The sequence below is a fragment of the Drosophila mauritiana genome, chromosome X, assembly GCF_004382145.1.
Source record: "Drosophila mauritiana strain mau12 chromosome X, ASM438214v1, whole genome shotgun sequence".
In the NCBI taxonomy this organism is placed as follows: domain Eukaryota; kingdom Metazoa; phylum Arthropoda; class Insecta; order Diptera; family Drosophilidae; genus Drosophila; species Drosophila mauritiana.
In genome coordinates, this window is record NC_046672.1 from 5263016 (window position 1) to 5278591 (window position 15576).

The 15576-nt window shown below is 43.3% G+C and overlaps 1 protein-coding gene across 4 annotated transcripts in view; it reads left to right on the forward strand.

Annotated features, from left to right (window-relative positions):
* Positions 1-15576, forward strand: part of LOC117148207 (sex peptide receptor) — a 41874-nt gene that overhangs the window by 20421 nt on the left and 5877 nt on the right. For 3 of the 4 annotated variants that reach the window (XM_033315494.1, XM_033315495.1, XM_033315492.1), the window contains 2 exons: positions 11041-11558; positions 13194-13324. In XM_033315494.1, the coding sequence (XP_033171385.1) occupies positions 11174-11558; positions 13194-13324 (516 nt within the window). In that variant the 5' untranslated portion in view covers positions 11041-11173. Of the gene's footprint in view, positions 1-10964; positions 10983-11040; positions 11559-13193; positions 13325-15576 lie in introns of those variants that run through there. The other variant, XM_033315496.1, reaches the window with a different exon arrangement.

Here is a 15576-nt window from a genome sequence, read left to right on the forward strand (position 1 = left end):
AAAGTGATTGCAAAACATTTGTGAATTCGAAACGTTAGGTTAATTGCAATTTTTCAGCAATTCCCCATCTGGAAATTTCAGTAATTACGCTCAGTTACGTTTAGCATTCGGTGTATTTCCGCAATTAAAATTTGTTAACGCCTTGTATATTAATTATGTTTATGGGCTCTGAGCCTTGAGTTTTGTGTGCATATTACTTTTATTATCTGGCCGTAAACACTCCCCGTGGAGAAGCAAGTTAAGATTGCGAGCCAAATAATAATTGTCCAGCTATGGGAGACGATTCTGCCGTTACGAGGAGTCCCCAATGTCCCGATTCAAGCAATCGACTATGTCTAAAACCGAGTTCATGAAACCAAAAAAAAAATGGGCAGCAAGAAAGTGGGGTATGCTGGACTAGTGGTGCGGAATGCCATTTTCTAAGGTATAACTGCGCATAGCAAAGATATGAGTTTTTCTTCGAGATTTTGCGAGATGCTACGTTGAAAGTATCCATGTCCTTCGAGGGTACTCGGCTGTCCATTCCGATTCCGCCTGGCCGTCACATTATTATTTTAGCCAGTTTTGGCCGTCTTCGGTTTCGAGCTCATATTTATGTGGCCACTGGGAGCTGTTTGCCGAGACTTAAGTGATTTTGTTCGCCGTCCGAGGAGCGACAACTGCTGCTGCCAAGTCCCAAAGCCCACTGCTCTTGGCCTTGGTCAGTTGAGTTGGCCAGCTGGCTACTTTTGATTATTGTTATTATTATTCTCGTCAGTTTCAGCTGATACTCCAGCCAGGTATGTGGTACACACAAAATGTGGCACACACGAAAGGAAATTGTAAAATATTAGGCCCAATTCGAGTTGCCAATATTTTTGGTCATAATGCTGAACTTTTCTTCGTGTGTAGCAGCACAGCATTTAGTTCATTGGACGCTGTCTGCCATTTTGATTCGTTTCTACTTGGCTGACATCTTTTTCATGTTTACTTTTGACTTAATTAGGCAGCAGGCCTCCCACCCACCGATGGCCATCCAAGAAGCAGCCGACAGACACGTGGCCCAGACCATAGTTCATTTCGCCCACAATTCGTGACAATATTCGCAGGACCAAGCGTCCATGTTGCTCTTTGTGCCACGAATGTTCCTTTGGACGCACTCGTAGTCCTTGTCGTAGTCGGCGGCAACTGAACCCATGAACTGAACAAGAATAATAAATGAAGCGGGCGACGCGAGTATTCGACTGTGAAATACGCTTTGGAAAATGCCGGCGTTTTCATTTCGGGCGGCCAATGGAAATGAGTTTCGCCCACGGACAAAAAAAAAAAACATAGGAAAATGCATTGGATGTGGTGTCCACAATAATTTTACATCTCCGCTGGGAGCAGTTGCCCTCGGAGGTAGCTTCTTATCTGTATCGTAATCGTAATGGGATGCTCTTTAATGTCATTTAAAGTTTAATCTGAGAAAAATGAACTGAGAGCTAAGATTGACTTCCACGGAACATTGTGAAAATATTCAAATAAATATCTCATTTTAAATCACCCATTTAGTATTAAGAACTTGAACATATTTTCGCGCTATCAGACGGGGAAAATCTTTTTGTTTTCCTAAGTTTCTTTCGGGGATTGCTGTGCTCCAATTTGTAGGGGCAATTTATAGTAAAAGTTTTTCCTGCACATCCAACAGCTTGCAGTGGATTTAGATGTTTTTTGTATCGCAACTTGCGCGCCTTTGAGGGATTTTCCGTCTTTGCCGCTCAATTCTCTTCGCAACAGCCACCGCATTTTCCCCATTTTCCCACTTTTCCCACAAACAATAATGGCTGAATGGCTGGATGGATGGGGGGTGGGCTAGATAAATATCTTTGCATAATTAAATCCAATTGGGCGCACAACTCGCAGCTTTTGTTCGCAGCTTTCGGCTTTTGGCCAAAAAGGGCGACAAGGGGCCAAGTCAATCAAAAGTTGGCCCACAGCTCAGCTGGCCAGCGGCGGCGAATAATAGATGGAATAAACTCCGAATGGGCCAAGAAGTGGAAAAAATCAGACAGAGAGAAAAAAAATATAGAAACGAAGCGAAGTAAGACTAATTGGCAGCCCGCTCGCCGGCATAAACTAATTAAATCAAATTATATAGATATAGTATATATATCTCCGTCGAGATCGTAAATCGCTTGCCACTTTGACCGCCCGCAAGGCCCTGAAATGTTGAAATGCTAAAGTACTGGGGAACACACCTATCTATATATATATATATTGTTGTTTACCCAACTGCGTCTCCTAAAATTGATTTACTAAACTCATTGACGCAATTCAATTAGTGGAAATAAAGTGCGGCCACATGGTGTAAAATAAATGGCTATTCCTTTTACGGCAAAATTTGAATAGAGTTACACGGGGGGCAGTGATATTTAAGCCCGGATATCACCATGTTTTTCATATTTTGGCAAATTTCATTTATTTTACATATGTGCTGGACTAGCGGTTGTCCAGGGAAAATTCGAGAGTTTGTGGCCAAGTAAATATGCCAATGGCATTCAATTGTTTTCCCAGCATGCCACTGAAATTTGGCTTCAAGCGAGCTTGGGGAATTTTCCCAACTGCAGCAAAGCGGATAAATGCGTTCGGTCAGGGATTTTCCGGGCTAGCATTTGGAGAATTGGGCCACAGGGAGAAGGTTAAACTATTGCATGGAAATAACTAAGTTTACTCAACGATTTCTGCCCAAAGTACCAGTGACTAGTAGTGGCGTAAGCAAATAAATCATATACTCATACCCACACTAAAAAAATAACCAAAATTGCCGGGGTGCGGACAGTGAATAAATCACAGGGTAGCCATAAAGTAGTGACTGTCGGTGCTCACATATTTACATTTATATTTCCATAAATTACCACACATGAAACTTAAACAAGTGCCGCCCGCTGTTTTTTTTCTATTTTGTTATAAATGACACATTTCCGTGTGTCAAATTTCACACTTCTGTTGAGTTCACTAGTTTTGTTTATGAACTTCACCCTTAGGAATCCCATCGATCTCAAGTTGCTTTTTTAATATAACATTTTTGCGGCAAAGTTGCGAAATTGTTGCATACTCATTGATTTTTTCGACTTTAATTGAGACCAAGCCGATGAAAATATTTCATTTGGTAATTCGTGCGATGAAAAACCAGCAAATAAATACGAAGCATTCGTGCATCCAGTTTCTGCTATCAAATGCTTGTCAAATGTGATTGACGCACCGAAATTCCGAGGAATGTGTAATCTTGGTCGCTGTCCGTTTGTTTGATGGACACCCTTATGTTATTAAATCGTGTGCCAGGTGGCAAAACATACATACATATATGTATCGGCTAAATACTGATAAATCTCGGCCCATAAAATCGCATGGCCAGCGATCAGTTTTTCAATTAGCGGTCAGATCCTTGGGCCAATTCGACTATTTTGGCTGCTTAATTTTGCGTAAAATCGCACAGGTGACCGGCGTTGCTGGCAACTATTTCAATTTGGCAGCCAAGTGGCTTTCCAGCACATTAAACCCTGTCTGGCGTCTGCCCACCTCGCTATATATATACTATATGTATTTTACTATATACACTTGCTTTTGAGCCCCTAGTGGCTGGCGACAAGAGCCAAGTATTCGGATTTTCAGCCAACTCGGGCATCATTTTTTTCCGGCCCAGTCTGGATGACAAAGCCCTCGGAATTTAAGGAGTGGGCTTAGTATTCCCAATTCATAACTAGCGAGGGGCAAAAAGTTTGTGAACAAGTTGGCCCGGATTATTGCGAGTTTTTGGCTTGGTTCTGGGGCTTTGCCAACTTTCCACTTGTTCTGTGCAGATTAATTGTGCGATCCTGTCATCGGTTGAGATGCATGTCTGTACATAAATTGGGAAAATATTTATGTTTACTTCGAAAAGATTACGATTTCGCACCAAAAAGGGGGCTTGACTAAAAATGAGAAATTCTGCAAATCATTTAAAATGCCATACTTTATGCATTAAAGCCACATTTGTTTGCTGTTCAAATATATTTGGTATTATTTGTTAAAGTCGAACTGTTAGATGTTATTTTCAGACGACCAAAAGTTTACTGGCCAAAAGTTTCGTTGAAAATAATTCCTTTATTCCCGTTGTGGTTGTCAACTTTTAGTTTAATTCGTCGAGTTGGCAACAAATTATATTTTCGTAAGCTCGTGCGTGCCGCTTTAAATTTTTGTTTAACTTTCGCACACATGTTTGCGGCTTGTGCGAGTGTTTTCCACATGTATTCAGCTTTCCTCTGGCTTCCCGTTTTGCGTTCTGCGTTTTCCGCTTTTCCCGCACTCAGTGCGTCCAACACTTGAGCCACTTTTCAATGGAGGCGGCCGAAAAGATTTAGCCCGGCTCCTGGCAACACTTTGCCCCCTTTTCCCTGTTCCATCAAGCCGTCTGCCAAGGTATGAAAAACTCGTACATTTTCCACAAACATTTGGCAAATTGTTATAGAAAAAGCCCGCACACACATGGGAATACATATGCGGATAAATTTGGTTGCGAAACTCGACTACAACATATGTTAACGACGCATTTGCCTTGGGATCCGTCTGCCGGCTGTGTTCCTATACCCTTTACTCGGAGATAATGGTGGGGGTATGATGGGCTCGCAATAGTTTGGAACACACTCATAGGCAGTTTTAAGCGGCAAAATCTAGTTACTCTTGGCTGAAAACATATACTTTCAAGTATCTAACTAGCAAACTGAAAGTCGTTCATGCCGAGATACTTTTCTATCTTTCGTTTGTTAGCGTATCTAGCACGTGACACTCGCACAGTGCCTACAAAAAGCAGGGCCACTCTTAGTGGGCCAGCATAGATTTTAAACTCGTGTTACGTAAAAACAACGAGGAAGCCGGCGAAAGACACAGAGAAATTGAAAGGGATAGTCACAGGATAAATACATAGACTTAAGCTGGGCAAACAAACATCGAGGAAACTTTCTGACAACGGCAATTACTTGCTAAAATACTCGAGTCCTGGCTTAATAAAAGATGGAAAATTCCAAGGAAATTGAGTAATTTGCACAGCTTGAAAGCAACTTGTGATGAGGTCATTAAATTGCTCTTCTTGCTCGGAATAACAACCCGCAGCGATTTGAGTCGGCAGGCCACATTTTATTTAAATAGATTTATAAATCTGCCATATTGCGTTTGGACCAGCTCTGTGTGCTGTCTTCTCATTGTATAATTACGTTTTCGGGCTGCGCATTAAATATTAAAACTTGTTTCTTGTGTCACACACTCGCAATATCTGAATAAATGTACAAGTTGTTTAATATTTGATGAAAGTCAAATTGCGCAAATTGTTGCGAAAACAGCAATTTCAGGCGAGTTATTGTGTAGAGAAATCCACATTGAACATCATTCGCATTTGTTTAAAATCGATATGGATATTTGGCGTGTCTTTAGTCTACTTGTTTTTCCATTATTTGTCACCTTTATTCCACGGTTGGGCTCCATTTGGGCCACAGGACCCATTTGCATATTTTGCAGTTGCTAACGGTAAAGCTATGGCCAACGCCGAAGGTGCCTTTAACTGTAAGTGTGGGCGGTAACCGTAACCGTAATGACGGAGCGGATTTGTGCCGGCTTCGCGATGTAAATGCGAGCCATTCGAAGTAACGAAATGCATTCCACACGCACCGCTGCGATATATATTCGAATATATATATATATATAAATTTAGGGTTCGTTGAACCTGTCTAATGTGTGTGTGTGTGTGGGTGTGTGGTTTTTTCTCTTTCAGTCTTATTCGAAGTTCATTTCCGGCGCAGAGGCGAGCGGATGCGGAATGGCAGCCATTTTACGGCTTAGCCGGTGGTATTCAAATTGAATTGCAAATAAAATGGAGAAATGGAGTGGCTGCAGCAGCTGCTTAAATAATACAATTCTATTTGAATGATTCAGTTTTATATTTTTCGTGGCAAACTGCAGCATAAGGTGGCCAGCGTTTGAATCGAATTCATTACGGCGGCACTTTCTATGCTCGTCGGGGCAACAGGGCGGATGCGCGATATTGCACGATGCGAAATACGGATTGTTCATACGCAGTGTGGCCAGTGCATAATGATTTTTAGATATATCTTAGATGCAGCATTGCTATTAGCATTGATGAGAATCACTTGCAGCGTAAATTTAATTTTATAGAAAGTAATAATCTGGGATAATCAAAATATATGCTGCTGCAGGGCACAAATCTAGAAATCTGAAGTGCCTTTGATAAATTAATCAGTTAATGCCGCATAATCTGCTTTGTGGCAGGGTGAGTATTTCGTAAGCAGCTTTTCCCTGCGGAAAATTGAGATGTGGCTGTAAAGTGTGCGGATGCGGCGCCCAATGAAGCGGAGTTCCCGATTCAGATTGAGATTTTCTCCGTTCGGCTGGCAGTTTTTTTTTCGGCGCGGCTGTCATGTTGAGGCAGACATCTAATCCTTTTTATGTGCCCCAGACACGCAAGGTGCTGCCAATTTGTGTGTGGCGGCTTATCACTTATCTAGGCGGCTTTTCCCGAAAGTAATAGGCGGGGGTGGGGTGGAGGTAGGGGCACACGTTATGGCTTTGCCCATTAAAGTCGAAAGTGGCGGGAAAAGCCTCAGCGATGCGTGCAGAGTGGCCGGGAAAACTTTCGGCTCGAGGATCGCCGAAGGGAGCTGGAAAATTCAGCAGGAGCGGCAGTGGGGTGCTGGAAAATCCGTTCGGGGTGGGGGCCAGAGAAAATCCTACTTGGCCAGAGGCCATCCAGCTATTATTGCTGATGCCTTTTTATTTTAATTCCCAAATCGAAAAAGTTTCGTCCTGGCGATTAGGCGAGTAAACTCTAAACGCTTTAAGCGTTTCTTGGAAAAGCTGTGCAAAATCTTTGGCGGGGAATGGGCAAAAGCGTATGTGAAATACTAATTTAACATGTCTGAGAACTTTCTTTTTTTTTTCCTTCTGTGCCATTCAGCCCACTGTGGCGACTTTATCTCATTTTCTATGCTCGCTGAAAAGCGTGGGGAGTGGCGGAAAATTCAGAGTCACGGAGTGGAAAAGCAGAAGTTCTTATCCCCCAAACGATTACAAATGATTAAGTCTAAAAAGTTTGCGTGCAAATAACTAGAGTAGAACTGATATTAAATGCAATTTGCGGCAGGCAAACTAAAAAGGTTTATAGTATTCATTCGAAAAGTTCGGCCAGCCAAGAACGTTTGTTTATAATCATTAAGATCTGCAGTGCAAACGATATGGTTTTCCATATGGCTGCTGGCTGTAAAATTTATTCATTACATTGCAAAACAGACACACAACGTTAAATACATAGATGCCACCAAAGAGCAGCACCCACAAAGAAAAAAAAAAAAAAAAAAGAAGGGCATAAGCCGTGGAAAGCAAACATTAAAAAAAATTAAGGGCAAGAGACAAAAATGCCAAGAGAGTCAGTCGCCTAAATGGAAAATGGAAAATTACTTAAGCCATTCGAAGGCGCGGGCTTCCATCTCGTTCATTCATCTTGTCCTGGGGCAACGACCATGCCCACTTTTCCTACGCCCCATTTTCCCACGCTCCGCCATTCAGGCCTTTGGGGGCATTTTCTTTCTGTTTTTTTTCCCAGCTATGTTCTGTTATGCGTGTTTTTTTTGCCCTGCTAAAAAGTACAATTAAGTTCATCTACCAAAAGCAAAGCATTCAAACCCATGCTCCTGTCGATTTTTCGACGACATGGTTCTATTTGATCGATTTTTTCGATGCCATTGCTGTTCGTCCTGTAAGCGGGGGCGGCACACAGCCAGAGTGGGCGTGGTCGGCCTGCGGAAAATGGTGCAAAAAAATGGCGCAAATATCAAAGCATGTCTTCAATTCGTCCTTGCAATTCAAACTTTTTCGAAACGTGTACTATTTCCTCGACACTAAATTCATGCGCCTATTAACTTAGACAACGATTTCCCGGAAAGCTTAGTATATGTACTAATACCACAGTGGGAATCAAGTAAGCCGCAAAACTAGTAAACAGTTTGCTCGCAGCTCGCAGGTAATGCCCAATTGATGCCATTGAAGGCAGCTCCTTGTGGGCGAAGCTACACTATATATTGGAAATTCATTTGGGCAGAAGTGTCCGTGTCCCGAGGCAGGAAAGAGACAAGCATAGTGCAAAGAGAGAGAGAGAGAAACAGAGGCATTTTAATGGCTGTTTTAGTTCCACTAATCGCTTTATGATGATGACTTGACTATGCATAAGTGTGCGAGCGTGCAACGGAGTGTACGTGTGTACACGCAGAGAAAATTCACCTGATTACGTTCAGTAATTGAGCCAATAAAGTATAGACTTGTTAGGCTTGAGCCATGATTTTGATTGCTTTTTATAGAATTTTATAAATTATTTAAATTCTGCATGCTATCCCGAATTTCTGCCAGTGTATTCGGAAGTGTGCACGTGTTGTTTGCAAGCAAGATTCGCATCTGCGTTGTCCTACTTAAAGTTTTCCATCACCGTCTTCTCGCCTTTTCCTCGCTCACGTAGTAATGGATCAAAGATGGCGGCTAATGTCTGTGTGAAAGGGCGGAAAAGCGGGTGGCGGAAAAGCGGTTGGGCTGGCGCAGGACAAGATGGAAAATAGATCAGAGCGTGTGTCAAAAGAAAAGCCAAGGCGAGAGCATAATTAGTGAGCCGCCGTCGAGGAAATCGATATGCAACACCTAAGTTAATTAAATGGACGCCATCTGCGAACACGAGTGACTTCAATTTGGGACTTGGCCAGCAGTTGGCACGTATCATTGCAGTGGAAATGTAGCTGAAGCCGGGAAAATCCCACCTAATACCGGCCAAAGTAAATACAGTTGACAGATTGGGTTAATTTCGATGGGATTACGGATACATTAGGCTGGGGAATATCTTGCGTTGCTTGGCTTTTCAAAGCAAAACTATTTTGCTAGCCAATAAATATTGTATATAAATATTTTCCAATTCAAGGAAATGCCAGCTAGCAAATGATGCCTGTGCCGAGAAGCAGAGCTTCGAGGAAAAATGAAAAGTGACGGATGGCTGACAGTCCGGCACGGAATGGAGTGAAATTTCCCGGCGGGCGTTTCCTTCGACTCGGAGTGAGCTTTTCCAGGGCTAATTAAAAGGACTCGGCGTGCCAGTGGGTTAACGAGCGAAGAGATGTCCTGGGAATGGAGTTATTTCCGTTGCGGTTTGCCGGCTGCAACTGACGGCGTTTTTCATGGGATTTTCCCGAGATTTCCCTTTCGTTGGCGCTTTGGTTTTCCGCGCAGCGACTGACGCCTTGATTGCATTTTGCATGTTCCCACGACATTCGATTTCGCGCTGATTGGCAGCCAACAATCAATGGCAGTTGATTATTCCGTTTGCCTGTTTGCCGCTTTTCCGCTTTTCCGCATTTTGCGATCCTTTTTTAATGGCCAGCAATCCGCGTCAAAATAGCCGGAACTAATTTAATAATTCATTCAATTGTGTTCGCACGCATTGTGCTCGCATTATTGATGAGCTCAACAATTTAATCTAAAAGAAATAAACTGCAGATGCAGCAGCACTGTGCATAAATTAGGTTTGTAAATCCGTTTGTGAGACCAGCAAGAAATGTTTGCTTTAATGATTAATGCCCAATGCAAATTGTATTTTAGCTGTATTTCTTTTTGGCGCATTAAATGATTTATTCGCCAACGGCCATCGAAGTGCAGCAGTGCCATTTTTAAGGCAATGTAAATAAATTATGATTGTTAATCCAATTTCACAATTTTATCTACAACTTTACCCGTTTTCCTGGCCATCTTCATCTTCAAATGGCCCACTTAAATCGCATTAGGCATGTAGAACATGCTGAATGAATGAGTTTTTCTTCGCTCTTCGGTCTCTCGGTCACATTCAATTTCCTTCTTCTTGGGAGACAAGCCCGGACCCCAGACCCCTGACCTCTGACCCCCAGGCCCGTTCCTCTTCGTGCGCTTATGTGGGTCAATGTGGCCATGACAAAAAAGAAGTGGAAAATAGCAAACGGCAAGTCGAAAATATTGGCAAAGTTCTCGGTTTGCCAATGCGAAAAATAAAGCCATTAAAAAGGCAGCATAAACATGACATAAACATGCGGAATACGCTGTTATTAGCTTCTGGGGCTTCTGAGATCATGGCCAAGAAAAGGCCAAAAAGTTACCATCTCTTTCATAATTTCTGGGCTATTTACGAAATAGTTGTTCAACTTAAAGTTCATGGATGCCATAACGTTTTAGGTTCATAAATAAATTCAATACAACTACGATGTCAACTTTTCAATCAAAGAGGCTGATACGTTATTTTTTAATTACACGTTCAATCGAAATAGATACAGATACCCATTTAGCTTGCATTTCCCCAGAGAGCACAGTTCAAAATATGAAACGCTTTTAGAATAACTAAATGAATCATAACCGTTTTGAATATTCAACTCAGCTGGCAAACAAACAAACAATCGCTGGCCTCCAAACCTTTTAGCAAATCGAAATCGCTCAGACAAATGAAAGTTGGCTCCTTTTGTTTGAATTATTCCCCAAACGGAAGCGTTTTGGGCCTTTCGATGGCATTTTCTTTCAGAAATATAGCGGACAATGCCGAAAGTTATGCTAAAGACTAACAAGCCGGAACAAACAAATTGTACTTTAATGTGTTGCAGCAGAAACAAGCAAAAGCCGAGAACTTTTATTATAATTATATTGTTTAAAGTATACTTGCTTACTTGCACAAAGCTTAACTTCAGATGAGCACAAAGTAGTCGAAAGTAAATAAGTATGCTTGCCCTCAAGCGGAACATCAAACAAGATTAGTAAATGCAAGTGCCTTTGGCTTAACAAGTAAATATTGAAACTATTTTTTATGAGCCCGCTATTTGTAAGCCAACTTTTGTATAGCTTTCGTATTTGTAAGGTAACCTGCTCAGTGAATGGATTGTCAGCCAATCAGTTCAGCTGCGATATAGAATCGAATAAGATATATAGTGAGATATATAAGTTAGATATTAATTAAAGATAGTTTCATTTTCAATTTCTTTGCAGAATGTTTGGCGTTTTGGAGCAGCGGAACAACTAGCGCCAGCATATAGATCGCGGAAAATGCCTGATTTGCGAGCTGCAACTGAGAATTAAGGCAGCGCCAGGGGAATCCGCTCGAGAAACCCACGTCCGCGAGATGGACAACTATACGGACGTACTGTACCAGTACCGCTTGGCACCGTCCGCCAGCCCGGAAATGGAAATGGAACTGGCTGATCCGCGCCAGATGGGCCGCGGACTCCAACTGCCAACCAACGAGTCGCAGCTGGAGATTCCCGACTATGGGAACGAGAGCCTGGACTATCCCAACTACCAGCAGATGGTCGGCGGACCCTGCCGCATGGAGGACAACAACATCAGCTACTGGAACCTCACCTGCGACTCGCCACTGGAGTACGCCATGCCGCTCTATGGCTACTGCATGCCCTTCCTGCTGATCATCACCATCATCTCGAACTCCCTGATCGTGCTCGTTCTGAGCAAGAAGAGCATGGCCACGCCCACCAACTTTGTGCTAATGGGTGAGTTAAATGGCGTGTTCTTTATATCGATAGTATATGAAATGAACTTCCGATTCGTATCGTGCCACATGCAAGTCACTCCATTCAAGGACTCTCTTTGAATTTTCCCCTGACATTGGCGCACTTCGGATATATAATTGTTATATGCCCGCTTGTTTTGCAAGCAGCTAACAAATTTAGTGAAATAATTCACAGTCTTAAGCCCTCCCCCCCACTTCCGATTAGGCCCATTTTGAATTCCCCCTTTTGCAGACGCCGCCTTTTATGATTATTATTTATTTTTATTCCATGTCATTTCATGCCGCAGCCTCGGCACGTCGCCCCTTTTGGCGCTTAATGTGCCACAATGTTAAATCAGGCAGAAGTTTTGTGAGATTTCAAATAGCTGGCGATGTGCGTGCTCCCCAGAGCCCCTTCCGTATCCATAGCCCCCCCAAATCCCCACCCCCCTCCAATCCCTCCGCGTAATGCTGAGATATTCCAATAGCGTGTGTAATGCTAATGGCTTGTCGTCTGGCGATGGGAAAAACTGACTGCAGATCATGCCAGGATTTGAAAATGGCCAACAAGGCTGCCTTCGGTTAGTTTAAACTCTTGAACAAAAGATCTACTATGATAGCTGAAGGGCTGTGCATTTGATTCGCTGCCAGGACAGCTAAACTTCAAAATGATACTCTCTCGAGCATTAGGGCTATCAATGGGTTAGGTGACACACTTTGAACCGTCACCACTTAACCGCCGCCTGGACCAACCACCACCCACTAAAAGCCATAACCAGCCAGCAGCCGCCGGGTGTCAAGCGCAGGCCAAGGCTAATCGCATTCGGTTCAAGTGACAGCGGACCAAACGTGAAATGAACTCTGGCCCTGCAGCAGCGGCAACCGCAACAGCAATGGCACGAAGCACATGAGCGATATTTGCCATTGGTTTTGGCCAACAACTCATGTTTATTCTGTGGCTAAAGCACTTGTAATATTTAACCCATCAAATGCCAGCTCTGAAGACAGAGAACCTACCACCAATCTGAAACAGCAGTTAGGTGCTATCTAATTCGAAGTTGTTTGGCAAACTATCCGAGAAGGGGTTACAATTTGTGACCAGACGGCCACAGAGGACTGTCATGCCAGTGAGCGGGCCAAAGGTCAGGTCATTCAGGGTGTGTCATCAGTTCAAATGTCACTGGGCGGAGAAAAAGACTGAAAACTACAAATGCTGACTAGTTGATGTTTGAATTACACAATTTTGTTGCCTTTGCTTAGATAAATTACCAATTATTGTCGGGTAAATAAGTCCGTAAATCATTTATTTTAGTGCGCTCGCATTTTAATTAATTTGCAATCAGACGGCACAGCTTTCGATTTCGAGCGGTCACTGTTTGCTCACCAGTGAACCCTGAACTCCAACACAGAGTCAACACCCAATTTAACCCATTTGGCATGGGAAGTCGCCGTAAATAATTGAGCAGCGCATCGATTATTGGCCATGAAATCGGATTACAGATGCGACCAAATTTGTACGTCCGTAATGCCCAATCGCACAGTCAGTTTACATTGAAAATCGCAATTGATTTGGCATAAGCATTACCATAATTTCCAAATTTCTAATTTCCAATTTCGACTTTCTCTTTCGCTGCAGGAATGGCTATATGCGATATGCTGACGGTTATATTTCCGGCACCGGGTCTCTGGTATATGTACACATTCGGCAATCATTATAAGCCCCTGCATCCGGTCTCCATGTGTCTGGCCTACAGCATTTTCAATGAGGTAAGTCAACAAAGACGCCAGACGTTCGTCCAGTTACACTCGGCGAAATCGTATACCAATATTACCAGAAGTCATCTTTGTTTTAGTAATGAATATCTCTGGGCTAACCACTGAATTTTCCTTTGATTAGAAAGAAAGTTATGTTGCGTATTTGCATTGTTTATTTGTAGTGTATTTTCTTGACACAAACTAATTGCGAAGAGCGAAAAACTGTTTGTTTTGGCTGCTGGCCACGTTTCCACCTCTCCACCCAAAACGTTCCCCTTCAGCATTTTGCCGTTTTCCCATTTTCAGGGAAGACGCGACGCTCATTGACCTAAATAAAATGCTCGGCTGGAAGTTTTTGTACCCGTCTCTTTCTCGTAGCAATTGCCCCTCTCTTTCCTTTGTCTTCGACTGATGTACGATGCTTTGTTTTGGATCCCGTCGCGCTATCGTTATCGTTATCGCATTTGCTGCCACGTTACATTTCGCCCATTTTCCGTGATTTTCCCTTTTATGTGTGTCATTTCTGTCAGCATAATGAAAGAATGAAAAACGCTGCTAGTGCCACTTGCCATTTGCCACCTGCTGCCCCTGAAGCCGGGGATTCCGTACAATCCGTAGAATCCAGGGAATCACCCACCCATCTACATCTACTTCCACGTTCACATCCACATCCACATCCACATTCACCCATTCATTCAGCCATTCACAGCACTTATTCATTCGAGAGCGTTTTTCCACCATTACCATGCAAACTCCAGGCTTTGCCAGCTTTTCCTGCCCTTTGCACGTTTGCCTTGATTAATCAACATTTTCAATTTATGGCACTCGAAGGGCGCGGAATGGGGGTTCTGGGGCTTCTGGGGGTTGGCAAAGCAAAACTGTTTACTCACTTCAATGGAGTAGTGTCAAGCTGATAAAATGCCCACCCCCTTTTGGCCATAAGCATAAGCCCTCAGCCCCTGGCAAAGCCAATGGCATAGTGATTCACAGAGGAAGTCTAAGGAAAAGCTCGGGTGTTGAGCGGAATTAATCCATTTCAGAGTTGCATTTTCCAAAAGAAGATAGCTATGAACTTTTACCTCGAAAAGGTGATAGCCATTTGAATAATTAATTCTTCTGGAAATGGAATAAAAGCTTAAAACCAACTAGTAATATAATATTACTTATGTCTCTTTTCCATAGCTAAAGAGTGGCGCTTAAGAACAATAAATTGCGCTTGGATTATGACCATTTCGCTAGCGCTCTTGCCCCACTGTACTGGCTCATTGTGGCTACGTGCCGTTAGTGGACTCTCCGGGGATTTGTACCAGCTAAATTCCATGCTGGGCTGGATGTCTAGATGGATTCCAAGGGACGGGGGCCAAGAACTGAGATGGCTGCTTCGCCTGGCGGGGGGTGGGCAGGGTCCTTTGGCAGCGGGACTATCTCTGCGTATGACTGCCATAAAATTCAACTCACATTCGTTGGAGCGGCACTCCTCGTTTTGGTAATAACCACCAGGCGGCCATTGCAGCCTCAAAGTTGAAGATTCCTTTTCATTTCCCCCAAAATTTATATGCTCGTCGGCAGCACGTCCTGGCCCGTCGCCATTCGGAGACTCCAATGCGAGTGGTGCGCATAATGACCATGTTAATGTGAAAAGGGGGTAACCGTTTCATTGTAAAATATCCAGGCGAGTTTATCTGGCCATGTCGCTGTAATTGCAGCCCAGGCAGACACACACACACACATAAACCGGATTAGGCCACAGATTGTGCATTATATGGCCAAGAGTCCGATGTCAGGCCCACAGTATCTCGCCCATGGAGCGCCTGTCTGCCGCACTCATAATGGTCCATAAATGGAGCAGACACCTGTCCAGGTGGCCATTTGCCAGCTACCATTTGCCAGCTACCATTTGCCAGTTACCATTTGCCAGTTACCAGTTACCAGCTACCAGTTACCAGGATTTCAGATGCCGCACGAAATTCCATTCCATTCCATTCCGTCTTACTGCCGGCTAATGCAGTTGAGTACCACAAATCCGATTTGGCAGACAGGCTAAGGAATGAGTTTCTGGGCCCTTGGGCCAAATGCTGATTTACTTACCTATCGCAGACATATATCTTGGCCAATGCTCATGGGTATGTGGCTCGAATGATGGACATTAAGAGATTTGTTATTTTTTAATGGCCTAATATAAATGGACTTTGAGCAGTATTCATCTGAACGGATTGCAGGAAATTTTATGTAATATATTTTGTAAAATCAAATCACAAGTAAAT